General features: G+C 32.8%; 2 protein-coding genes across 4 annotated transcripts; both read right to left on the bottom strand.

The window, feature by feature from the left end:
• Positions 1-1,307: 1,307 nt before the first annotated feature.
• Positions 1,308-13,555, bottom strand: LOC105326132 (glutamate receptor). The gene is made up of 17 exons (XM_034447450.2): positions 13,326-13,555; positions 12,650-12,772; positions 11,159-11,419; positions 10,807-11,000; positions 10,615-10,668; positions 9,385-9,468; positions 7,613-7,747; positions 6,808-6,915; positions 5,806-5,949; positions 5,396-5,635; positions 4,624-4,967; positions 4,151-4,349; positions 3,810-4,057; positions 3,011-3,119; positions 2,588-2,725; positions 2,295-2,399; positions 1,308-1,772 (listed from the first exon to the last, which is right to left on the bottom strand). Exons 1-17 carry the CDS (start codon positions 13,402-13,404, stop codon positions 1,698-1,700), a joined length of 2,640 nt encoding a protein of 879 aa, XP_034303341.2. The 5' UTR covers positions 13,405-13,555; the 3' UTR covers positions 1,308-1,697.
• Positions 13,556-15,044: 1,489 nt separating this feature from the next.
• On the bottom strand, positions 15,045-27,257 carry LOC105326127 (glutamate receptor). 3 transcript variants are annotated; one of them, XM_034447447.2, is made up of 17 exons: positions 26,854-27,257; positions 23,791-23,904; positions 19,975-20,226; positions 19,639-19,835; positions 19,450-19,503; positions 19,220-19,345; positions 18,843-19,016; positions 18,551-18,658; positions 18,330-18,458; positions 17,936-18,172; positions 17,370-17,713; positions 16,975-17,173; positions 16,606-16,850; positions 16,312-16,420; positions 15,920-16,057; positions 15,531-15,635; positions 15,045-15,286 (listed from the first exon to the last, which is right to left on the bottom strand). In XM_034447447.2, exons 1-17 carry the CDS (start codon positions 26,936-26,938, stop codon positions 15,212-15,214), a joined length of 2,691 nt encoding a protein of 896 aa, XP_034303338.2. In that variant the 5' UTR covers positions 26,939-27,257; the 3' UTR covers positions 15,045-15,211. The 3 variants fall into 3 exon arrangements, with proteins under 3 accessions (XP_034303338.2, XP_065932452.1, XP_034303340.2); XM_066076380.1 differs by having other exon boundaries at positions 18,369-18,458; XM_034447449.2 differs by having other exon boundaries at positions 23,844-23,904; positions 26,854-26,990.
• Positions 27,258-27,266: the final 9 nt, after the last annotated feature.

The raw sequence follows: 27,266 nt of genomic DNA, 5'->3' as shown, positions 1-27,266 counted from the left end.
ACCAGCATTACTGCTCCGATGGGACAGCGGCAATCCAGAGAGGGATATGTGCGGATTCCGTGTCGGCGTTTGCTATAGGTCTCCAATCAAATTGTCTATTGATGCCAAAGCTGAGAGTTGTTAAAGCAAAGATTGAGTCAACTAAATAAGTCCCGTGTCATGGAGAAATTAATGGAGAAGTAACTTTGTTTTTGGAGAAGTAACTTTGGTTTTTTCAAAAGGCTATTCGTTAATATAAATGCTTTCTTTTCTTTCTTGAAAGCGATTGCAGCAGGTTCTTCAGTTAAAATCAATTTGGGTTTTGTATTTCAGCTGTATCGTAAATCTGAATTAATAATTCTGAAAATCGCATACTTTCTGCCATATACTGTAGTCGGGAGGGGTACTAGTATAGGGATATAAGGAGTTATGTTTGTGAAGGTTTGTCGGTAGGTACGTGCTTTTCACGGGGTCGGGTGCATGGGGGTGGGGTTACGGAGCAACCCAACCGTATATTATTAAGGAATACTACACTTCATTGAAAATATTTCTGCCAGAATATTATAAGAAAGATGGAAGTCTTGTAGACTTAGAGGAACTGACCACCAACCAGGCTTATTTTACATCTGTACTGCTGTCCCAAAGGACTCCCTAATCACAGGGAAATCGCGAATCATTGATCATTGGGAAGTGTATGATGCTAGTGTGTCAAAAGAAACAAGACGTAGAGTTCTGCTGTATACAGAACTGGTGACACCGCCACCATTACTGAGGAACCCTGCCATCGATCCACAGTAATCTAAATCTAGTTCTCTCACAGAAATGTGTAGTTTATCAATTTCGTTTTATCCGTAACATAAATTATCTGACAACAGTCTGTATCTTGCAAAATTGTCGATTTTTAGTTTAACATCCTCTTTTGGAGCTTGATAGAAGATCAGAACATAATAATTACTCTTTCCAATTATAACGAAAACGAAGTTAGCTTTCTTTCTTGAACGCATCTGCACACCATACAAAATTATTTTATTACCACAAATATCAGTTAAAATCTAATACAAAATGTATTAACGTTCGGGAAGCATGTTATTTGCAAAAATGCAAAAGCCCGCAAAATGTTTGGTCAATACATCTGATTATTTCCTTGACGGAATGAGACTGTAAAGCCAATAATTGTCTTTGTATTGGCAGATACGTACCAATCTCACTTGAAATTTAGTGACATAAATACATGTATTTTTATTACTATCGGTTCAGGCAGTTTTGAGTGAGCTTGGTGGCTTTGTATGTATTGACATGGTCAGGTAGAGAGTACAGTTTTGATATGTATTATAAAACTTTTATTATCTTGAAACAATATATGGAAAATGATAAACACTGAAACAAGAAAGCCATGAAACATTGATTATGAAATCACATACAGATACAATTATGAGTAAACTTTACAGTTCTCTAAATTAACAATGTTCAGTGATAAAAAAAAAAGTTGTTCAATAACGCACCAATTTAAGGTAGCGGTCAATTGATTCATTCTGAGTTGATTATTCTTAAAGTTTGAATGTACAACATACAAATATAACAGATAGTAAATAAAAAATGTTCTTTCAATTTCCAAAATAAGTTGACTACCACATTTGTCAAATATCGTGGTTTTCTAGCGTCATTTCTGACGTCATTGCTGCTGTCCCCTTTTTATGGATCCCGTGACACGGGGAGGTTTACACTTGTGTGTGGGTGTTGTTATCGGGATATGGTTCATATTCGGGAACTTGGACGGGTCCAGTGTAAGTGTACTAAAATAAAAAGTAATACCTGTCAGACTGATATATCAATGCTATATATTCAAACAGAAGCTTCAGGTATCATCATCATTTAAATCATGAAAAATTAGTATTTTATGCTATAAATATAAACTCTTGGAGGCTAATCAAGACAAAAAAGGCAATCGGTGTGAAATAGAACCCTGCGTCGAGTTGCAGGTCCTGTTAAATATATGGAAAGGGACACTTAAATGTTTGTGTACCGAATGTTATGATGTATATCATCTGATAGGAAAAAGTCATTGCTTCCTTGAATGTTTCTCGGACGCTACGCGTCAGAATCAAAATTTATAAATTAAATAACCTTAAATAAAGAAAAATGTTCTCTTGGTTATTTTGACAATTTCTCTGTATGTTTACTAGATACACAGGGGTCGAAACGATGATTTTAAAAGTTTATCATTTTTTAAAGATTTATCAAAAATGTAGAGATTACTTGATATGCTGGGCATGGTAAAATGATAAAGGTGGACACATAGAAAGTGGTTGATATACCGTTGCTGTTTGTTTCTTCTGGGGGGTATTTGGGATGGAGCTGTCGTCCAGAGAACCACGGAATGACAAACGAGCCTTGCATCGAACCATGGATCCAAATGATGTCTGTCACAATAAAGAAAACACACAAATAAATAGAACAAATCATGATCCAAAGCTAACCAACATCGCAAATGGAAAGGAAGAAAAAAGTACTAGTATATAAACTAAATATCAGTTATCAATGCAATTGTTATGTTAAGGTTGTTATTATACTGAGGTACAATTTCTAATCTTACGCTTTTATATCATACCTTTGCTTTTTTAGAATCAACCACTGATTTATATAGAAATTCTATGGCAGCGATAACAACAGACAGTGTCAACCCACAGGACAAAATGTAGAAGATTCCCGCCACGTTCTCCAGTGTTAATTCAGCCTGGGACGGGTCCTTGGTTAATTTTTATAAAAGAATGAATTAATTATGAATTAGATATACTATTTAATCCAAACATGACTGTATTTGCTTCAACACACATTGAAAGCAATTAGATAATGATAAAAGAAAATTTTATTCTGGTGTTTAAATCATGATGTATTCGTACTTCTTTCTAGTACTAGTGTTTAATTCATGATATGTATTTGTATACCTTTTTAGCACTAGTGTTTAAATCATGATATATGTTAGTATATCTTTTAAGCACTAGTGTTTAAATCATGATATATATTTGTATACCTTTTCAGTATCAGGATCACACTGGGAATTTTCATACCACCATTTTTTCTTAAGGCGATCCAATTCTCCGTTTTCGCGAAGCTGCAACACAGCAAGTGTCAACGGGTCTCTGAAATTGAAATTGCAAAATTTCAACGGTCTCTAGAATATACATGACAACGGTTCTGTAAAATAGACACAAAAACGAATCTTAAAAATAGACATAAAAAGCGGCCTCTGAATAGACATGGCCACGGATCTCTAGAATATACATGTACATGACAACGTGTCCGTAAAATAAACATGACAACAATTCTGTAAAATAGACACAAAAACGAATCTCAAAAAATAGACATAATAATCATGGCAACGGATCATTAAATAAGACATGACAACGGTCTTTAAAATAGGCACAACAATAGGCCTTTTAAACATAAAAATAGGCACGACAAAGGGTGTCTAATGTAGACATGATAACAGATCTCTAGAATAGGCATAAAAAATGTCTCTAAAAAACTGAGGAACACCTAGAGTAGACAAGAGCAACTAAACTGCTATCCACTCCAATTAATTTTTGCATGCGGTTACACGCACACAGTTCGTTTTGCGGTGAGGTATACCGGTAGACTTGAGGAATACAAATGTAATCGATAAATAGACAGTGTCTTCTGATACAAATTAATAATTATCCCAGTTTCAATGTATCGCTATTTATTGTTTTGTTGAAAAATGATACGAGAGAGAGAGAGAGAGAGAGAGAGAGAGAGAGAGAGAGAGAGAGAGATTTAATATTAAATGAGATTTAATATTAAACACTCGCCTGAGTTGGGAATCGACGGGAGTAGCTATACCGTATCCCTTTGAATCTAGATTGGAGCCTACTTTCATGGTGTTGCACGGTTTCTGGTTGTTAATGTATTCGTTGGTTGTTGACTCCACCAGGAAGGCGTATTTCTTTCCATTCGAGGCTCTGACTTTCTCGTATCCTTCATCGTTTTCTTTTACAAACACGTTTTCTGCTGACGTCATATAAGCATACATCCTTTCATATAATGCAAACTTTGATTTCTGGAAGAAAAAACAACATTTAATAAGAATATCGTTAAACACATTTTCTTTACTAGCTGATTTGTAAAAGGACAGTGTGTCACTTATACTTGCTTTGAAAAATTCATACGTAGCCCCACTTTTAAGACAGCCATACTGGATTTTTGTTTGTTTGGCAAGATCTTCGACTGAGCTGATGGGCGTATTCATTCGGTCTACCGTCAAAAACGCTGCAAGATTGGCTGTGTACGATGAAATTATTATTAAGGTAAAAAACCACCAAACGCTCCCAACTATCCTCCCTGAAATAGCCCTGTAAATGGAATGATATATACAAATAAAGAGGCAGCGAGATATATACAAGTAAAGCGGCAGCTAGCCCTGCTTCTTAAGTAAAATTGAACATCTGAATTCATTATGATACTCTTGTGTTAGTAACACTGTCACAAAAATTATCTGTCATATTTTTATGACTATCATTACCCAATCATTAAAGTTAAAATATTACAAAATACATCATACATTTATACTCGTTTGTGTTAATAGTCCTAAGCAAATACATTCTATATCAAATAGTCTGTGCTTACTTTGGTGAAATATCACACCCTTGCTGCATGAACGCACCCAATGAATACCATAAACTGTTAGAGATGGTAAAGTCATTACTGATTGTCTTCTCGTCCACCTTCCACTCCGAAGGACTGAATCTACTAACCAAAAACAGAACCACACTCACTCCCACATAAGCAAATAAGATACACATCCAGATCTCAGAGGATAGCGGGTCCATAAAAGAGAAAATGTGAGCTCCTTCGTTAGCTGGTTTCTTTATCATGATGCTGATGCCCAGACTCATATAGGGCTTAGTGAAATCCACTACTCTTTCCCGTGTAGAAGATATTGTTATGGGTGCTACTGCCATGTCAGCTTTCTGAAAAGAGAATAATATGTGTTATTGATATTTAAAACAAAATAACCAACAAAAGAACAACAAAGTGCAGGTATTTATCACCATGTTGAAATTCATTTTACAGTCATGTTTAATGTATGTTTATATGTTAAAATATTTTTCCGACTGTATCAAATTTTTATTTCTTAGTATGAAATAATAAACAAATACTAGAAAAGTAAAATATATTTTAAAACTGTATCAAATTAAAAATCTAAATAACACTTTAAATTCCAAGTATATATGTTAACTAGTAAAATATTTTAAAAATGATAAGTTGTGTGTGTGTGTGTGTGTTTGTGTGTGTGTGTGTGTGTGTGTGTGTGTGTGTGTGTGTGTGTGTGTTCATATATATTTACACCCACACACACAATAACTCTATAAAATGTGGCTACAGTTCCTATTATTACCTTTTGCATCAGCTCTCCAATCATCCCATTCCACGTTTGGTTTGCCTGAATCGCCCCATATTGACCGTCTTGTACCAAACATACTGTGTAGTTTGTGATGTTGAGTATTTCTGTCACTTTCTGAGCCAGGTCAATACAGAACCCCTCAAAATAATGATTTCCGCAAACTCTTTTCCCTTCTTCTTTCATCTTACTTACTTCTTTGGCATATTTCTTTTTGATAAAGACATATGGTTTATCCTGAAAAATTCCAATATTTATGTTTTTTATTCCAATCAAATCATTTCTTTCTTTACAACCTTATATCAACTTTTATAACATAACTAAAAACGTAGGGATTTTTGTGAAATCGACACTCTGTAATCCTTTAGAAAGATTCGCCCAATTCTCTATAGTTATATACTTCTCACATGTATGGTTGTGATGATGCGTTCTTGGCCTGTGGAGACTTTTATCTCTGTCTTTTCTTTGGGATGTTTTTGAACCTTTATCTGGGAGGTGTTCAGCATGTCCAGACGTGCTCCTATATCTTCGTAGGATACCCATTTCCCAATCTACGGTATATTATTGAATTGTAACTGAAAAGCCACAAAGGCTATGGATAATTTTTCCTAACAACACAAGTAATAAATTAATCCGCTATCATAATTTTAAAAAAATGTCTTATTGCTGCGAACAAGTATCATTTATTTTATGAAAAAACACATAGTAATTGTTAATTAACGCTGATAGAGCAACACTGATGTGATTTTTTTTGTTCAACGCCCTGATTTAATTCATTGGAAATAATCCATATTGGCTAGGCCATAACTGTACCCCTGATTAAAACATTTCTCAATAGAGAAAAATACCAAGGGGTATTCAAATAACATTTGACTAAAAAGAAGCTTAAACCATGTAGATCAGACGTTGCAAGTCTCATTTTTAATAAAAAAATGAATAATCCTCATTTTAGTAAAAATTATTGATTGATTGATTGATTGGTATTCAATGTTGATTCGCCGATTGATATCAAAATATCACATTTCACTAGAAATCAAGACATCACTTCTCGATGGATAACATCGAGCTTTCATCGATGTCAATATACTTTTTATAATAAAAATGGAATGAGCATAAATCTCCAGGGATTCGTTAAACTTAACGTATTCCATCACTTTGCAAAACAAAGGTATTCTTTTCTTCATATCTTATTTCAACACTAGTTCTTCGCACACATGATAGCCAATAATATAGTGAAGAGAGTAATTTAATTTATTTGCCTGTGAATTTCGTTTCTAGTACCTGGTAATATCGTTACCTGTGAAATTTGTTGCTTGGGAATTTCGTTACCGGTGAAATTCTTTTCTTGTTAATCCGTTACCTGCGAATTTCGTTGCTGTTCATTTTGTTGCCATGAATTATTGTATTACCTGTGCAATCTGTCTCGTAACCAGTGTCTCAATTAGACGCAAAGTAAAGTTTGCTCTAATTCCATCTTCATCAAAAATATATGGTCCACTAGCTCCGCTGTATCTCATCTATGTGACAAGAACATCATCTCAATAGTTAAGAATTAAACTCTTATTATCAACTAAAAAAAACAAGATATCTGTGAACCAAACTCTTATTATCAACTAAAAAAAACAAGATATCTGTGAACCAAAGCTCACTAGTAAAACCCCCGCTCTGATGTGAATATGCAAAATAAGCAAACTCGACATTCAATAGGTCCCATTGGTACAAAAACATATCACATATGGTATGCCGAAACAAATAGTTTGTTAAAATTTCAAGCATCTGCAATAAATAGTTACTGAGAAATCTTTGACGAAAATTTGTTTAAAAATTTAGACTGAAAATAAACGAAGTCGTCATTTAACAGGAAGTTGACATTCGATTTGCACAAAAATATATATAACTCACGATATGGTATGCCTAAACTGTGTTTAAAAGTGTGTTAAAATTTCAAATTTGTTCGAAAATTTATGCTGAAAATAAACAAAGTCGTAATTTAACTGGGAGTTGACGTCCGATTTATGCTACAAAATATATCCGTAACAAATAGTGTGTTAAAATTTCAAGCATCTGCAATGAATAGTTGCTGAGAACAATGCTACAGAAATGTTTGTTACGGACAGACAGACAGACAAGGTTAAAACAGTATACTCCCTTCTTCTTCGGAGCGGGGGTACAAAATCATCATAACCATGGCCACATTTTAAGGGTCATACACACCTCTTTAAGCGCCCCCTTCAGTTTTTGTCTCTTTTCACGAGTATCATTACGGCTACTAAGACTCAATAAATCGCTGTATCCACTCAGCACTTCTCTTGCGAAGTTAAAGGTGTCCTTCATTAAAACCTGGCTATCCTGGCATAATGATCAAACAACGTAAATGACATGTACGAATGATGATAATTTAAACAATTCACAAATTTCTAAATTAATACAAGTAAATATCTTTGGTGTTCATTAAAATCCTGCTCAATAATTCCTCTATTCCTGGGTTTTTTTTCCATAAAATCCCAATAGAAGACATGATTGTATTTGACCTAGAAGGAGTTTTAGAACTTTATTAATCAAAAATATTAAAAAATGATTGTTAGAAAAAAAGATAAAAAGAGGGATATTTTAATTAAAAGTGAAAGTAGAATATTCATCGTCTACAAATGATAAAACCAAATATACTCAAAGATTGATCAAAAACCTATAAACCCATTTCTTCAATGAAAACAAAATTATTTTGAAATTATTTCAAGGTATTGAATTATTTTTCAAAGAAATCAAAACACCAAGAAGTATGCTGACATAAAAACAAAACAGCTGATGCGTTGGGCTACATTAACGTTACGTGTTTTGCATCAATTCTACAAGCGACTCAACCGTCAGTTTGATAAAGTGTATCTCGAGATCCGCTCAAAGAAGAAATATAAATGGAATAAGGAATCATTATTTGAGTATTATGAGGTGATAATTTCGGTAGGGGCGTGATCAAATCCAATAAAGCCCGAAGGGCTTTATGATAGATTTGATCACGCCCCGACCGAAATTATCACCTAATAATATTCAAGGAATGATTCCTTATTACTTATATCTATATATTTACATTTTCCTGTGTCTTTGTCTGTGATAACACTACGTACGATTATGTACTATATAACTCATAAAGCCAAATAGAGGCGCCAGCGGGTTTTGCTTATTCATATTTAAATGTTTAATCGTAAGATGGTTTAAAATTATATAAATATAAGTAATAAGGAATCATTCTTTGAATATTATGAGGTGATAATTTCGGTCGGGACGTGATCAAATCTATCATAAAGCCCTTTGGGCTTTATTGGATTTGATCACGCACCGACCAAAATTATCACCTCAAAAAACTCAAAGAATGATTCCTTATTCCTTATATAATTTCCAGCCATTGTACGATTAAATGTTAAAATGTAAATAAGCAAACCCCGCTGGCGCCCCAATCATACGTCATCTAAAGTTATTGGACTGTATAGTACAAAATCGATACGTAGTGTTATAGTGTCTTTGCCTCTGATAACACTACGTATCGATTTTGTACTATATAACTTATAAAACCAAATTGAGGCGCCAGCGGGGTTTGCTTATTTATATTTAAATGTTCAATTGTAGGATGGTTTAAAATTATATAAATATAAGTAATAAGGTATTATTCTTTGAATATTATGAGGTGATAATTTCGGTCGGGGCGTGATCAAATCTATCATAAAGATCTTTGGGCTTTATTGGATTTGATCACGCACCGACCAAAATTATCAACTCATAAAACTCAAAGAATGATTCCTTATTCCTTATATAATTTCCAGCCATTGTACGATTAAAATAATGTTAAAATGTAAATAGGCACACCCCGCTGGCGCCCCAATCATACGTCATCTGAAGTTATTGGACTGTATAGTACAAACTCGATACGTAGTGTTATCACAGGCAAAGACACTGAAAAATGTAGGAACTGTGGCGACAACACGGATACTTACGGTTATATTTATGTCAACGTCTAGTCTGAAGCCGGTTATATTGATGCCCTGGTTGTGAATACTCCCGTTCATGTTATAAATACCCTACAGTAGTCAACACACAGTAGTGATACATCTCATATCAATATGGCAAATGGTAGTCAGGTATGTAATGATACATCTCATATCAATATGGCAAATGGTAGTCAGGTACGTACTCGTAAACACCGGTATAACCAAATTCATTTCACCGTATCAAGTGTCTTCTGAGTTTAAACATATGGACACAGAAACGGGAAGCATTTTTGTTTTAAAAACAATCCCCATACCATATGTAGAATAATTTGTAATGTATTCTAAAAGTAGTTGCCCTTTATTGGCGGAATGATCCAAGAATAAGTGTCATTTTAACAAGAGTGGATGTAACTATCTAGTTTGCTGATCAAAACAAGCTGTCAAAAACCGAGTACTTTCTTTCTGATTCGCTGAGAGCTCATTAATATTCACAGACTGTCGAGATTAAGAAGTCTGACTGTTCTATGTGTGGAAAATTGAAGCGGTTTTAACTGAGATACACATCTCTTGATACGGACGGACAATTGCATTCAATGTATTCATAAGTATTAGCCAATGACTGGAAGTTAATCATGAGTAAAACCCACTTTCAAGTCCAAGCTCTTGTTAAAAACTTATCCTCTTTTGGTAAAATAAAAAGCAATCATAAGTCGCACTTATAATTATGCATGAGGTTTTACGTTCAATGAGTTGCCTAAAACAAATTGTTGCCTTGCCTATGGGCTTTTTAAGTTTCTATGAAAAATTACCTCTTAAATGATGGTATGTACGTACACTTTCTATTGTTGGCGCTGTAATAACAACTAGCTTGTATGCATATTGCTGAACACATGCCTACAATGCCTATTTACAAGCTCAGCATATCCTTCGATAAGAGGAACTAAATAAAAAGTGTACGTTTCTCAAGTAGAAACAGCTGATGTGGATTAGGATATATAAAGTTGTTATTATTGAGGGTTGTAGCATATACATATGTATTTTCCTGTATTGAATCTAGTTAGAGAATATGCAGAAAATATTTTGATAAATAACACTCCAGAATTGAATATGAATTCTCATATATTACATTAGATACCCTTGATATCATAACAAACACAGATCTACGATATTGAGATCTACTGTTTGTGTGAGGACTTCATTACTTTAACTTCATTAAATATAATATACAATACTCACTAATTTAGAAAGCAGAAAGTGAAAGCGAAAATTATTTACACTGGGGTCGTCTTTCTGAAACAAAATCCAAGATGGAATTTAAACATACGGGCATGAAGGGTCAGTGCATGTACAGTGACTATATCATATATTGATTATTAAATTTTTGTGTAAAAACGTAAAATTTGAAAAAAGATAAATTAGGCAACTGACCAATCTTGATATTACTGATTGACTGTCCTCTGGTTGTAAATTCAGAAGAACCCGGATATTTCCAGGGTCGTCGTTATATATTCTGATCAGCCGCCTATAGCAGTCGTTTATACTACTGACACGCAATACAATCACGTCAAATATTAATTCTTGAGAATGAATTTCGTGCAACAGTTGTTCATACTGAAGAATCCCTGCAAGTAAAAGAAAAACACCCCACATGTTGTTGCAAACCTTTAGTAAGACTCTGAAGTTAGGTGTACATTTTTGTTTCCCTAACTCGCTTTCTTTTTGTGTTCCGTTGTCAATTATGTAATTATGTGTCATATAATTTGAAAAAGACGTTATTTACCTTCATCAGAGTCATATATGTAGTAAATGCCTTCCCATTCTTTGTAGAACATGACATCTACTAGACCTCCCACCAATGAAGGCATGGGAAACAAGTGGAAGGAACCGCTGCGGAGTTCAGACTTAAGACTGCATGTAGGACCAATGAAGAGAAACGCTAAATTGTAGTAGTCCACGTACGACTGAAGAGTCGGTAAGTGACAGGTGCGACTCACCGCTATAATGCCTAGCAGCCAATTATTCTTTCGATCTTCTTCCTGAACTAGAAGAAAACATGCATGAGATAAAATTAAAAAAAAATCATTAATAATTAATCGAGCAAACCTGGCGCTTTATCCACTTGTAATGATATTTTAGTTGATTTTCATTTTAATTCAAAAGTTCTTCCTTCTATAGTACAAACATTGCATCCAATAGGATTAAATGACTATTGATTTCTTTATATTCTTATTCAAAAAAACCAAATGTAAATGCGTGTTCTAAAAGTAATCTTACTGCGGACAGACATTTTTATCATATCTTATGAAACATGATTCAGCAAAAGCATAAAAAATGAATACCTTTCATAGAAAATATCTATTGAAACAGAAATCTGGTTAGTCATTATTATACTTAATTGTAACATACCCTTATTAAATCAAAATAGACTAATATAATTGTGAATGAATTTGATATATAACATGTGGAAGACAATATATAACATAAGAATAACAGTTTTGAATATTTCATAACAACATCTGATCAGAGTAATCGGAGAATGTATTTAAATAAATGGTAAAAGCACGCGATCAAATTCTGTCAGCGAAATTGTCTAGGTCCTCTGCATCATAGCTATAAAAACAGGAGTCCCACATTGCATGAAAGGAAACTGGTTCTCAAAATGAATGCAGTTAAATGTCAGCAAAGAATTTCAAGGGACCATAGTAAAAACTTCCTTATAGCCGTAATTCGTTAAACATTTATTGCGAATTTGTAAGAAATTTTATAGCGAATTTGTTGTAAAATAATCAGCTGACAATATTTCAAACTATATCGTAAGTTATCAAATCAATATAACTGTCATTTACAAAAGTAGTCAATGTTACCTCTTCTTTTCAATTCAAAAAAATATAAAATACTCAAAATCATATATCCTACGATACTCAAATTATATTTAATGAAATTTGATTTGAAAAATTATCGTTTTATTATAAATGATAAATTTTGTTCAAATTTTGCCAGCGGGGGTATAAAAATTACTTCGTTATAGCATGTAAATTCGCTATGTCCGGTTTCCTATGTTCGAGTTTTTTTTTAGGCAGAATATTATAATATTTCAAGGTGCTGTTACTTTTAATTCTAAAAAGGCAAGGCAAGTTCAGGTGATATTCATTAAAAAGAACAGCGCCCTTATATACAGTATGTACGTATGATAATTATGTAATGTACTTTCCTACGACCAGATTTGCTAACATGTAAAATAATGCTGTTGACATTGTTGATAAACCAATACCTGCTTTTCCTACAGCTAGACTGTCGGTAAAGTTGACTTCCAAATCGTAAAAATCAACATCGTGTAGAGTGCTATTTCGGAAGATTCCCAGCTCGTTGTCGGTGTTTAGGTCAAAGAAAACAACTGGAAAGAACAAGGTTCATAAACAAACGTACATTTTAAAAATTATAAAGCAATTAATTTAAGAGAGAATGCAACCATAAAATTCGGCAACTCTTTACGAGTTCCTTGTCGGTCCATCGTACAGAAGCAATTCAAATAAAGAAATTAAAATTAGAAAGTGCTCTCATTTTGACGATATTGGCAGTAAACTCAATCTTATACGTTTGGTGGTAACGTGAATAGTCTATCTTTTAGGGAAAGACGTTAATATTTATCGATCGAGGCCAAATTCAATTGAGACATTCGAAGCTGCTCCTAATGGTTCTAGGAATGTGAGGATCAATAGAATTCCTCTATCTACCGCACCACATCAGTTTTATGAACAGTGCTTAATGCTTAGGATGAACTTGGTTGTTCATAGAAAAAGCAGACAATAGCGATGCTAGATATCTAATAAAAGAACAGATAAGATTTTAAAAGATACAATATTATGTTGTAGAAACTTATAAACTGTTTTTTTAATACGCGTTTCTGTTCTAAGAAATGTCATATTGATGATTTGTAAAATGCTTACCGATTTTTTTACTCACTGTCGCGGAAACCTGAAAAGAACAGCACGTCAAAAGAATTAGGTAAACGAACCAGCGCGCCATTTTCTCCTTATGATGTAATGCACGTGTTTGGGTATGACGGAATGCGATTAGATTGCAACCCTTCTACATTTCCGGTCTCGGTGATTACAGAATCGCACAAAAAATCGGTCGATGAAAAAGAACCACGTGGTCTGAAAAGCTTCTGTAGAATATTGCAATTCTAACACCATCAACCATTGAGATATTTTTCCCAAACTAAAAAGTATATAAATGCCACTTCAATACGGATCTCTATTGATTTTTCTAATACCGTTTTGCCTTTTTTTGGATGGTTAAGATGGGGCAAATGTCTGTGTGGAACTGAAATCGGATTAAAATCGAAGGGAACATTCATAAAGATTTTTTTTACAATATGTTTTATTAGAAATTCATTATATTATTTCTACATTTTAATTGTGAAGTAAATAAGCATGTACTTCTATATCATCGATTTTGAGTGACGGTAACAAGTTGATTTGGAGCTCATAGCTCGTCACCACTTATTCGTTTCCTCTATCCTTAAAAATTTTCGGATCCCCCCCCCCCCTTCCAGCAATCTAAAAATTTACACCTCTTGCCAAAGGTTATCATTTTTTTTGGCTTTGTTGAAAGAGAATGAATTGAAAATAATTTCATTTAAGTTCATCATTGAATTATTATGCCGGTATTTAGAATTAAACACGTTAATTTTTTGTGCAAAAATTTTATCGCTTAATCAAAAATTGAAAACATTTCTAACTTGTATTTGTTTAAGTGTAAAAAATCATATCTATACTTGGAGATAATTGTTATTAATACCATTGCTTCTAATTCTATTCGTATAACTAAAGTATACATGTACATATATTGTTATTTTAATTGTTTGCTAGCCAGTGTAATTTGTCAAATGTATTACCTCTCTTAATGTATCATGCTTATATCATACCTACGGCGACAAAGGCACTCCTCTATAGCTTTAGGAATATTTGTGCAGAGGACATAAAAACCCACAAGTCCTTAGAATTTCTTGGACAGCAAAAGATGGCATACGTCATCATAATTCACAAAGTTTTGTATTTTGAAACAATTACATGTTACGACCACCGGTTATTTGTTCGTAAAGATTAACCGATTGGATTTCATAATATTCACTTTAAGTCATGAAAATTCTTGAGTAATTCTTGAGTAAGAAGACAATTTGTTATATTGAAAAAAACTTTTTTGTATATAGAATATTCAATATTTATATTTAGAAGTGTTTAAAGGATATATTCCACAAACAATATCTTGCGATTTTCGTTTAATATATCATGGGCTCTTATTGATTGATGTTTAGCAAATTGCTTTATCATACTGTATAACAACTATGAAAATGTAATTCCTCCTGGAAGCTTTAACTCACACAATGTCAACTTTCGTCGCTACAATAACTAGTATTCAGTTCATATTTTAATTTTACCAAGTGAGCAATGCTGATTTAGCGATTCATTTTGTTTTTATTGAATACACAACGTCACAATACCTCGTTTCTATTTATATTTATTAAACAGTCTAAAACTTCAAATACAGTGTTCTCTTTATGACATATAGTTTTTGCATGGAATGATCTGTCATGTCAACTATATACATATGAACAAATGAGATAAAATTGTCTTCTCAAACTACAACAACCAATGCAAAAGTCCTTCAACTTTGATTTATTCTCTTTATAACTTAAACATTATTGTTTCTCGGTCCTGAATCATAGATACGAAATAACATATGAAACTCAAAACTCTGCAATATTGCTTGCACGAATTGACAAAACTGATGCACAAGTGTAAAAAAACAATTTCATAAAGCCGTTAAATTAAACTTGGGTATGCGTTTGGAGGTCAGCATAAGGTTCAAAACCCGGGAGTTGATTTGGACCTGCATATGGGTACTGAAAAGAAAAAAAACCTTGTTAAAGCTTTCTCATCAATATACAATTGAAATTCTATGTGCTGTTTAAATGCAATCAAAACCCTCTTCTTTCAACTCTAAATACATGTATAAAAAAAAACAAGACAGAAGGAAATACTGTTATCAAAAAATGTTTTATATAAAACATAAATACAGTGTATGCAAGGTTTACATCTCTTTAATAATGATTGCAGCAGCGTACACATTCTGTAATGTATATTTACCGAGGGGTTGTTTTTCTTTAGGGGAGTTGTCTGTCCGGAAGTGGAGTCAATGGATCCCCTGAATGACATGCGAGCTTTGCACTTCAGCATGGACCCAAAAGTTGTCTGGAAAAAAAAGATTGTTTTAGTTGTAGTAAACAAAGGAAATTTCTACACTGGCACACATACATTTTAGTACTCTATTTCAATATTATACATGGTTCTGAGTACTGTGTTTATAAGAAGGTTAAAAAAAACCATTTCATTATTTATACTTGATTTATTGATTAACATTCTATTAATGCTGAATATCATAATTATATATATATATATATATATATATATATATATATATATATATATATATATATATATATATATATGCGATTAGTCAACAAAATGGGATATACTTTTGATTTTCTTGAATCTACAATTGTCTTGTACAGAAACTCGACACCCGCTACAACTATTGATATGATAAGTCCACACGACAGAATGTAAAATATTCCAGCGACGTTTTTTAGATTCAACGATGCTTGTGACCCATCCTGCAATATCAAAGATTGTTCGCTGATTAATTAAATAAGTCGGCATGTAATTCATAATAATTATACACTTTTGATATCTATACATTTTTTGAAATTGTTACATATATGAAAAAGTTGACCGTCATTTAAATGAATGACCATTCTGGGTTCTATTATTTTAGTTCACATCATTTTAAACCAAACAAAGAAGGATGCTCCAGAGTTGCTCTAGAGTAAAGAAATGACGAAAACCATGGATGACAGTGTATATTTACGTCAGGACTCTCCTGGGGACATTGGGACATGTCATCAAACCACCTCTTTTTTATTTGAGCCAGTTCTCCGGATTCACGTAACGCCAAGACAGCCAGGGTCAACGTGTCCCTATTGAAGAACAAAGACCAGATGTAAGCTCCCAGGTGTTAGATCATTGTAGATGCTGAAAGAAACTGAATCACTCCACTAACTTAGAAAAGGCGAATTATTGTTACATTACTGTATATGACATTAAAATGCTTTATACATATATTTCTTTGAACATTTAAGCCTTATAAAAGGAAGGTATTAACTTTAATATCGAGTTCGGAGGGGTTGCGATGCCATATCCTTTAGAGTCAAGGTTAGAACCAATTTTCATCGTATCGCAAGGTAGCCTTAGGTTAGTATATTCATTTGTTGTCGACTCAAGCAGAAACGCATATAGACCATTGGACTCCCTGACTTTCTTTTTACCAAGTTCCGTGGAATTCACAAACACATCTGGGACAGAATTCATGTATGCAAACATTCTCTCATACAGAGGAAATTTAGATTTCTGAAAAATAAGAAATGCCATTCAGATAATTTCAGATAATGGTAAAACTCAAGTGACACAGCTGAATTTACATAAAGCATTAAAAATAGAAGAGAATATAGTAGATGCGTTTCAAAGAAATTACATTGAAAAAGCTATACGTTGATCCATCTTTCAGAGCACCGTACTGAATCTTGGTTTGCTTGGCCAAGTCTTCAACAGAATTAATTGGCGTATTCATTCTGTCCACTGTCAGGAAGGCGGCCAGGTTCGCCGTGTAAGATGAAATGATGATCAATGTAAAGAACCACCACACACTACCTACAATCCTTCCTGACACTGCTCTGAAAACAGGAGGCATCAGGCATAAACATATACCTGAAAGCCCTAACTTTAAAAAATTGCTATAAACTAATGAAGCAAATTTCAAGTTTTTGAATGCAAAAGGCAATCTTAATGACGTATGTAGTAAAATCATTGGTCATTATGACAAAGATGTCGGAAAACCTTACATTTTACAAACTTATAAATGACACTTACGAAGGTGAGATGTCGCACCCCTGTTGCATAAAAGCACCCAGTGCATACCAGAGACTATTGGAAATTGTGAAGTCATTGGTTATGTTTGTGTTATCCACCTTCCATTCTGCGGGGCTAAACCTACTCACAAGGAACAATACCACACTCACACCGACGTAAGCAAACAAAATACACATCCATATCTCGGAGGACAGAGGCTCCATGAATGAGAAGATATGGGCTCCTTTATCCACGGGCTTTTTTATGATAATGCTTATTCCTAGATTTAAAAACGGTTTGGTAAAGTCCACGACCTTTTCCCTGTCTGACGTGATTGTTATCGGAGCAACAGCCATTTGCACTTTCTACAATAAAGTAAAATGCTGCGTTATGACCATCACGATACCATTTTTTCCCCTTTCCTTTTTTTATTGTTTTCTTTTGAAAATTGCAGTTAATCTGAATAAATTCAATGTATGTGGTATAAAATCATTGTTTATCAATTGAGTTTCGGTAAACAAAATTTCATTTTAATGTATTTAGCATAGGAGAAATTTGATAAAATACATTTTTTAAAAATAAGACACCTTTTCTAGAAGTTCGCCTATCATCCCATTCCATGATTTGTCTGCTAGTTCCGCTCCATACATGCCATCCTGTACCAGACAAATATCATACGTCATGTTTATTTTTTCAGCGACCTTTTGAGCTAGGTCTATACAGAATCCCAGGAAATAGTGCGTCCCGCAAACACGCGATCCGTTGTCACGAAGTTTCTTCACCTCATCGCTATACTCAGGTTTGATCATGGCATAAGGTTCTTCCTGGTCAAATAAATAAGTTTTACAAGTATAGTGAACAGGTATTGTAAGGCCTAGTTCTACATATATCGTTTCCAACTTCAACAGACTTTCCTTGAAAGGAAGAAAGTTTGAAATGAATAAGAATAAAATAAATTTTTACAAACTGCTGGTCACTTACAGCGATTGTAGTTATATTTATTTTAATTTCTTTTGGCACCTTGGTTTTTCTGATTGGTTGTCTAGTGTGTTCCGACTTGTGTATTCGCAAGCGGCTACCTTTAAATGGGACTGGACTCCATTCCCCATCCTGAAAATTTTGAATGAAGATAATTAATCATTATAGGACTAATTGCTTTCACACCTTTTATATTGGTATCCTCTCAATTTACCACGCCTTACTTTTGCAAGCTCTTTTTCCTTATATGTCTCCATCACTTGAAGTTCAAAATTTCTTCTTCGACCAAAGTTATCAAATTCTATGTGCCCACTGAGGCCCTTGATTTTAGTCTGAAATTTTAAAAGAAAATACACCGTCATTAAACTTTCGGCGTCCATTTTCCTTAATCTTGCACTATACTGTTTTTAGACTTGAAAAAGTTTATTTCTAGATCGCGTTTATATATATATATATATATATATATATATATATATATATATATATATATATATATATATATATATAAAAGAACACCTTTCTCAGATCCTCTGTGAATACCTCCCGGTTCCTAGTAAGAGTTACAGTTTTATTGTTGTGTCGACAAGAGAGCTTCTGGTCACTGGCGTGCTTATTGCGAAACCTTTGCGATGAATTTTTGTACGTGGAATCAAAGAAATCGAGGGCATCGCTCAGTAATGCATGCGTGGGCTAAAAAACATTTTAAGTATCATTTGTGATCAAATACAAAAACTAATTAAAGGTGTTTACATACTGTAACCTTTCAATATCACGATTCAAAATTGCTCATACAAATCGACTACAAACTCAGCTGTTCAACATTCATGCATTCGTTCTTTAGTTTTTATTTCATTTTGAATAAATAGATTTTTATTCATATGATATTTTCTTACGTTAATTTTGTTTGTGTTAAATGTGTCAAACCACTCTCTTTCCTTCATCACGTCTTTCGACCAAAGCTTAAATCCAGTAAAGTTGGCCCCTTTTAAAATCACAGTTTCATTCAACTGAGATATTCCCTGAAAGAATATATGAATATTAACCTTTTTTGTGTTTAAAATTTTTGCTATCTTATAATTTTAATCAACTTTACAATACAGTCGTACTTGAAAGATATACTTACCAATCTTGTCAAAAGAAAATGAAATCGGTTCATTACAACTTGTGGTGTCTTTGTCTATAAAAAGTAAATGAGCGATTCTTGTAAAAATGATACTGTTTCGGTTATATATGCTCATTAATTAAGATAATCCAATACTTTATCACTGTTTAAATGTTTTCAAGAGACAATAATTCAATAAGTTAAGAGTACCAGTAATTCAATGGTCCTTTGAACTTTCTTGAACGGTAAATCAAGAAGGATCCGCAACTCAGAGTCATCATGTTTGTAAAATTGAAGGATTTTTTCATAACATGATTGTGCATTTGGAATTCTCAGGAAAATAATGTCTAGCTGGGGCGATTTCTGTGCATTGATAATGTTAAGGATATGTTGTAGTCTCAGCAAGCCTGATAAAATAAAACCAAGGATGTAACCCTTGTTCAAGAAGTCAATGATAAAGTTAAAGTTAAAAAAGTTTCTACAATCCAATGAAGTTAACAAATACATTTGTAAAGAATAAATAGAATTCATAAAGTTTCGCTAAACCTTCGTCTGTATCGTAAATATAGAACACTCTATGCCATTGTTTATATATGACAATATCTAGAAGTCCTTGGATGAAGACTGGTGTGAGGAAAAATTGAAAGGAATCGCTGGTGACGTCATCCGGAATTGGCGCACTGCTGATGAGTAAGAATGGTACTTGAAACGTGTCGCTGTATGACTGAATAGTGGCCAACGCACATTTTTCACAGACACCTATTATCCCAATGACATCATTCTCCAGTTGTGAACAAACTGAAAAAAATAACAAAATCTATAAATATATGCAACAAATAGCACTTTCCATAAGTATGATAAAAATCAAGGTTAGTTTTAGTTCGGTAAAAAATAAACTACATGTATTTAAACAAAGTCAAAATTAAAACCAGTCAAAAAGAAGGCAAATATAAGCCTGATAAATGATATGTATTTACTAGTGTGTGTTTCCAATTTTTTTTTTATTTCTTTTAAAGTATGAAGTTCTATGAATCATTTACTTAAAATTAGATTTTAAAATCGCTGTGAAAAATCAGTAGACCAATCGGTAAATGGGAGACGCGCGCAGAGTTAATTATGGTGGTATAATTCCCAATGGATCCTCTCCGCTATATTGCCAAGCTTCGCTCGTTTTCCAGCACATTCTCGGTGTAAATAAATCAATTTTCACATTGATATCTTCTTCAATTTTAGTTTCCATGGAAACGAATTTCTTGATTCCCTGTAGGAGAACGTAATTTGGTTAGAGATGATAATGGTCTATGGAACCTTGCGTCGCCGTGCTGTAGATCTAGTAAAACCATAGTCGTTTTATTCAAATAATTGCCTATTTTATCAGCTCCAATAAGTATGTTGTTTGTTAGAGGAGGCAAATGGATTTTAGTGTAGTTAAATGATACCCCTGATCAGCATGACGATTAATTAAATCGCCGATAATCATGCTGAAAGTATGTTGTTTTCAAAGGTCCATCAAAACGTAAAACAATTTCAGATACAGTCTCCAGTACGAAAAACATTTTATGTAATATGCCTTCACATTACATTCGATTAAAACTACTTATTTTGTAATTGTTTAACAAGATTCTTGAATAAGACTTCATACATAAATTAGAGGCTAATTAAAACATATTTTGGATATGTTTATACCACTAATTAATATATTGGGGTATAGTACTAGTATTTCATATTCCATTACTATTCCCATCTATTATACATAAAAGCTAATAACAAGTGTATTTTTTAAATAACATCATACATTTAAAAAACACAAATAAAAGCATAAGAACAGGTAGATTATATATATTGTTTCACCCCATTTTTTTTAAGATGCTTATTAAAAGGATTTTACACCAAAAATATTCATGTTTATGCACCCTTTTATAATTTCTAAAACCATTATCTGGTAAAGAATTTCAAAAATAAATAGAATTTCAATACAGTTTATTCTAAATATGCAGCATCAATCGCTGAGGTAGCAAGGGGTATTTTCGTAAAATTGAGAGTTACTGTGCCTGAAGGCTTATGAGTGTTGCTAAAATTATAAAATGATTTTTGGGAGCTGATTTTAATCAACTCTCCTATGCAGTTACTCTGGTAAACAGAAAGTGAAACAGTGTTTGGACAAACGCATAAATCTTCACCGATAACAAGACTTAGTACTTTTAAGTACTCTAAAATAATCGATAATTTCGATGTTTTGTAATCAGAAGCATTGTTTCTCAAGGAAACTTATTTATAAATACCTTGGAAATTGTAAGATTTTTAAATGGTACAATAATTTAGATATTTTGTAGTCGTAAGTATTCGTACGACAAAGTTCAAGATTGCTTGGTTATAATTTAAAAAAAAAATGTTTCGAATACTAATACACTATGCATCGTTTAGCTTGTAGTTCATCGAGATATTAGAGAAAAATGTGCATAATTATTTAAATATACATATAGTTACAAGAAACTAATTGCCATGCAAAATTAAATATCTTTGATTTAAAAACGACCAATATTCAATAAAATAAACTCCAGCCAGTACTTTGATTAATGATTATCATTAGTTAGAGGGGATGTCTCTTGTTAAAATTGGTATGCAATGTGTAGGCCCCTAATGTTCAGTACATAAGAATCAGAAATAAAATGCAAAACTTCCGGCTATGACTGTTGTGTTGACTCACACAGTAAAATAGCAAGTTACAAACAGGAGGTAAAAACATGAAAAGTAGGTGGATGGGACATAGTAAACTATACACCGTTAAGTTTCTGACATTTCAAGGTGCAACATGCGCATGGTACGGAATGTAAACCCTATGTAGGGAATAAGGTGGAGGAGGTCTAAAAAGCAGAAAAATCATGAAAAATGGGCGAAATATGAAAGGGTCGAAATCTCAGAAACACCACTTTGTAGAGAGTTTTACATTTTTTCTTCAGAAATTAGTGACCGGCTTTATAAGGAGTAAAATTAAAGGTAGTTGTGCTCAATGGGAACTGGCTACAGTGAATTGTATGAAAAAAGTCCCCTGCCACCTTAATAATTTAACGTCCGACATATTATGAGTATGAATGGATTACGAAATATTTGTATCATGGAACAAATATGCACAGATTGTGTAGTCTTAGCTCAAAAGCCAGATAAATCTTGTATATTTTAAAGAGCCATGGCCAAGTGGCCTGAATGAAATAGACAGGCCGTTGTCACAATGCTCTTTGACACAACAACCCAAAGTCCAAAGTCTTTTGTTAAAATGGTTCTAATACAGTATATCCGGGTATTCTTCCAATGTCACAACATTTGCAATAGTGGAAAAATGCATCACTTTTTAAATTATGCATCAGACATTTTTTTGCGAATAAAAAGCAATACCGGATAAAGTTCCTGCATATTGAATATTTTGCAATGTTGGTTCGGGGGGAAAAGCGAAAATTAAATAATCGCTAAAATAACAGGATATACATGTACGATATGTTTTCTATTTTGTCTTACAGTACATAATAATGAAATTTTTTTAAAGTAATTGCTTCGGACAACACTGATCTTCAATTATTATGCTTTATACCACAAGTATTCTAAAGGTAATATAATATCGATTTTCATTTAAGTGTTTTCTTTATATCCTGTCCTACGATATCCTCATTTCACATTTTGCTTAGTTATTTGATATTATAAATAACTCAAGGTTCAAACGATGTTAATTCAAAAGTATGAAAAATTTCCAAGATTTCTCTTTTGAAATACCTCCTCTATCATATCAGGTTTCAACACATTGCTAAAAAATGTTTTGTCCACGGCGATTTTGTATTGCAACAGGCCCAAATCATAACATTTAAATACTATGCGAGGTATTCCTAGTGACTTCCGAATGGAGAAAAGGTGTCAACATTCTCTTTTAAAAATCTCCGTAAGAAATCAGTTTTCGTTCCTGTAAAATTTTCCGTGTAAAAAATAATGATATGTAAATGAAATAATCTTGGAAATTTTTCCCTCCATCTATTTCAATTGCACTAATATCACAGGTGTGCGTATTTTTATTAACAATCGTCCAAACGTCCGGCATAAATATCTTGGGACAGACTATTATATAGTTTTTCATCTGCTAATTAAACTTACAGTAAAAATATTGCGATTTGAGAGGTTTACCTTATGCATATTTGCCTTAGATATTACAATTAAGACCAATGAAAGTGACATTAATTATGTACACTTTTGTTTGATAATAAAGTTATAAAAAGAACCCATATAAAACATTTGATATTCAAATGTAGATATCAATCATATGTTATTTTTTGTGTAGCACAAAAATTAATTTCATGCAAACTTCTGTAATACACTTGCTTTCGTTGCTGACGGCGAAGCTGTCGGACAAATCAATAACCTGGCTGATATACCTCGGTCTGTATTTGGTGAAAATTTGCATAGCATCCACTGAATCATGGTCGAAAATTATTCCTGAAAAAAAATTCAAGAATTCATAAAATCAATTCTATTCATTAAACTGAAAGGATTGCAGTGCAACGATTCATAGCGTATCAGTTTAAAATCTAGATGATTTCAATTCTAACAATTTATTGTATCGACGACTATCATTTATTTGGCAATTGAGATAAAATCAATGTAATAATTTTTTTTTCAATTATTTTTATTTATGTTGCTCACACTGCTTTAATATTTCAGTTAATAAAACCTTAAATTGTACAATATATTTGAAATACATTTCAGAAAGGTATAGGTTCTAGAATGTTGTTGGACTACAGGGTGTTTTTATGGAATGTAAGAAAGTAACTGCCAAAATGTTGCATCAATCAAGTTTCACACATATTTCTATAAGGAATATCACCAGTTGATTCATTCAAGAAGTATGATTAATTTGTGTAGCTTTGTATCTGAAAAATGCGAAGAAGTAATATGTTCCCCATGAGTACACTATTCATGTCTTGTATCTACCGGTATTGCTTTCGTCATTACATGAACCTGTATAATTATTTCATCTCTTTGTATATCTATATGAATTGTACATGTATAATATCTGTTTACAATGAAGTTGGTTGAACGGATAGATTAAATTAAGGTAAAAGTGACTTAAACCTCTAGGTTTTTTCCTTATCTGAAAACCTTTTGTCTGTTCGTTCCGTACGTGGTTTTATTTGTGTTGTATTAAGATAACAAAATATGGTTCACTTTTCGGGCGATGGCTACTAGTATTCAGAACGTGACAGTTTTTCTTATCCATTTCAGAAACTAAATGCAATTATAGACATGTACCTTCTTCTATCAAAGCAGGTATGATTGATGCAATTGATGTGATAGACAATTCAAAAATTTCTTTCTATAATAACCATTAAACACTATCAAAAACCATAAAGTTAAACTGTTAATGGAGCACCATCTTGTCATTCAAAGCATTATACCCGATACCCTGGACATACTATACTACGTCTCAATATTCCACCACTTTTTCTAAATATTTCTCTAATCATCAAACTTCTGTGCCCAAGCTACAACCATACAATACCATGAAAACACTCCTGTTATCTGTTTTGGAACGTCCATTTATTGCTTAAGGATTTAAAGGGGCATGGTCACGATTTTGGTCAAATTTTATTTTTCTGGTTTGATCATTCACAATGCTTTAGGAATGCATTTCTAATAATCAAATGAAATTTGAGAGACAGTAGTGAAGTTATAAGCAAGATACAGGACTCACAATTCTCTGTCATGTAAACAAGGCTCGTGCCCTGTTTTTGTTTTTACATTAGTTCAATATACCGATAAAAGTTCTTTTTCAAGCTAAATTAAATTTTTCCATCTTATTCATTTTCAGCATAAATAAACAGATCTTAAAGTTTACTACATTCATTTTCGGTCTAAAACTTGAGTTTTCACTTCACCATTCAAAATGTAAACAAAAACTTTGTTTACAAAGCAAAGAATCTCTATAACTCGCTTATAACTCAACGAATGACACTTAAATTTATGTTGCCTATTCAAAATGCCTTACTGAGGCACTGTAAACATTAAAATCGGGAAAATAATTTTTGACCAAAATCGTGACCATGCCCCTTTAATACACAACCAACAAAAGACTACGAGGATTTTGCATTACAAGCATCGAAAGTACTGAAAGAAACGAATTTCCTTCCTGTGAATTTCGTCGGGTATAAAGATGGAACGTGTGAAAAAGAGATCTTAGAGTTTTTGCCATGTATTAATTTCAAATGCTTTTCACTGATAGACGTGTATTCATATAAAATAAAATCAAGAACAAGTGATGGAAACAGTAATCTGAATTGACTGTAGCAAGTAAGCATCCACTAGACTTACAATACATCAGATAATACATTCTAGATAAATTCTTGAGAATTTTTAAAATTAAATTTGAATAAAAAGTTCAAAACATCATACAAAAAACTCATAGTTTTCTTTTTTTCTTCTTTTTTTTTATAATGACCTTTATGAAACCAAGTATGTTTTAATACATATAGAATTAAATCTGTTTGTTAAAAAAGAGAATCTTGATGTACAAATTAAGCATCTCAAAAAACTAAAAGTGAATTAAAATATGTCAATTTGAGTAAATGTATAATGATGTAAAATAACTATGCCTGAATTTTTTTGTTTGTAAACTGCAAAATAATGTCTTGGAGATTTCCAATCACCAAAATTAAAATTTATAATAAGATACTAATATTCTTATTGCTCTAGAAATCTATTGCAAGGCGTGAGTTTTTATATACCGGATATATATTTTTGTGATGAAAAAAATTAAAAAAAAATCTTCAAACCTTTGATGCACATACATACAAGACCTTTCATGGTTCGTATAAAAAGTTCCTTATTAATAAAATTATTATGAAAGTTTGTAAAGACGGACATTTAGGCGGGCAAATACACAGCCAAACATTTAAAAAGGTAAAATATTTTATAGCTTTTCATATTAATTTGATTTTGATAAGACTAGTTCTTGTATATGGTGGAAATATGGGAAGGGATATACTAATACCACATGCAGGAAATTAAAGTTCAACGCGTTACGGTTGTTGTGAAAGAGGAATTCTCAGCGTGACGAATCAATATATTTTTACACCCAAATTGGAGCTATGAGGTTTCTGTTGTGAACCAAGCAATTACACATCCAATCTTGTAGAAGTTAGGAAGATCGATACAGTGAAACGTTCGCCGTATACAAGCGCTTAAACTCCATTACGAATCATTTGGTGAACATTGATGGTTATTTGCTTTACTCGTGTCAGTTGTCACAAGATCTGCTTAATACAGTTTGGAAGCATTAGGTTCTGGTATTAACCATTACATGTTACAGTTGCCAACACACGCATTAAACAGTTATACAATGTGAATTTTTTTTTATATTTTAGAATACTATTAATAAATGATACTTACCAAATTTTGCATCACTGCTTTCAGTGCATCTAAGTAACACCAAGGCCAACATTTTGAAAATCAATGACATCCAAAATGAATCCATGTTTAGAATTTGGTTGTCGTTGCTGTATCATATAATGCAATATTGGTTATCATTCGCCATTGCTTTTCAAATCAAATGTCCCTTTCTTAAGCCTTCGACTCTTAAAAACTGCAATTCAATTTAACAGTTAACGAAAAAGAACCACGTAGGCGAACAATCCAAATATCAGCAACCAAATACTTATTCTGTCCTAATTCGGATAAATGTGCAATTAAGACCGGCAACGAAACGCTTACACATACACAGGCGTGAAATCAATTAGAACCATCAGTGAACAATATGAAGATCTCCTGCTTGTGAATATGGAAGCGGACATGATTATTTGCTG

The sequence above is a fragment of the Magallana gigas genome, chromosome 2 (genome assembly GCF_963853765.1).
Source record: "Magallana gigas chromosome 2, xbMagGiga1.1, whole genome shotgun sequence".
Lineage (NCBI taxonomy): Eukaryota > Metazoa > Mollusca > Bivalvia > Ostreida > Ostreidae > Magallana > Magallana gigas.
Note: the sequence above shows the minus strand (reverse complement) of the source record. Positions and strands in the feature narration are given on the sequence as shown.

What these genes read in the sequence shown, in the direction of transcription:
- LOC105326132 (XM_034447450.2), bottom strand. Translation starts at nt 13,404, where the DNA reads ATGGCGCGCTGGTTCGTTTACCTAATTCTTTTGACGTGCTGTTCTTTT. An exon ending in GACAGTGAGTAAAAAAATCG is followed by an intron (nt 12,773 to 13,325) that starts GTAAGCATTTTA and finishes TGTTCTTTCCAG; the next exon opens with TTGTTTTCTTTGACCTAAAC. An exon ending in AGAAGAAACAAACAGCAACG is followed by an intron (nt 1,773 to 2,294) that starts GTATATCAACCA and finishes TTTTTATTTTAG; the next exon opens with TACACTTACACTGGACCCGT.
- LOC105326127 (XM_034447447.2), bottom strand. Translation starts at nt 26,938, where the DNA reads ATGGATTCATTTTGGATGTCATTGATTTTCAAAATGTTGGCCTTGGTG. An exon ending in AAAGGACCATTGAATTACTG is followed by an intron (nt 19,504 to 19,638) that starts GTACTCTTAACT and finishes TACTTTTTATAG; the next exon opens with ACAAAGACACCACAAGTTGT. An exon ending in TTAACACAAACAAAATTAAC is followed by an intron (nt 19,017 to 19,219) that starts GTAAGAAAATAT and finishes AATGTTTTTTAG; the next exon opens with CCCACGCATGCATTACTGAG.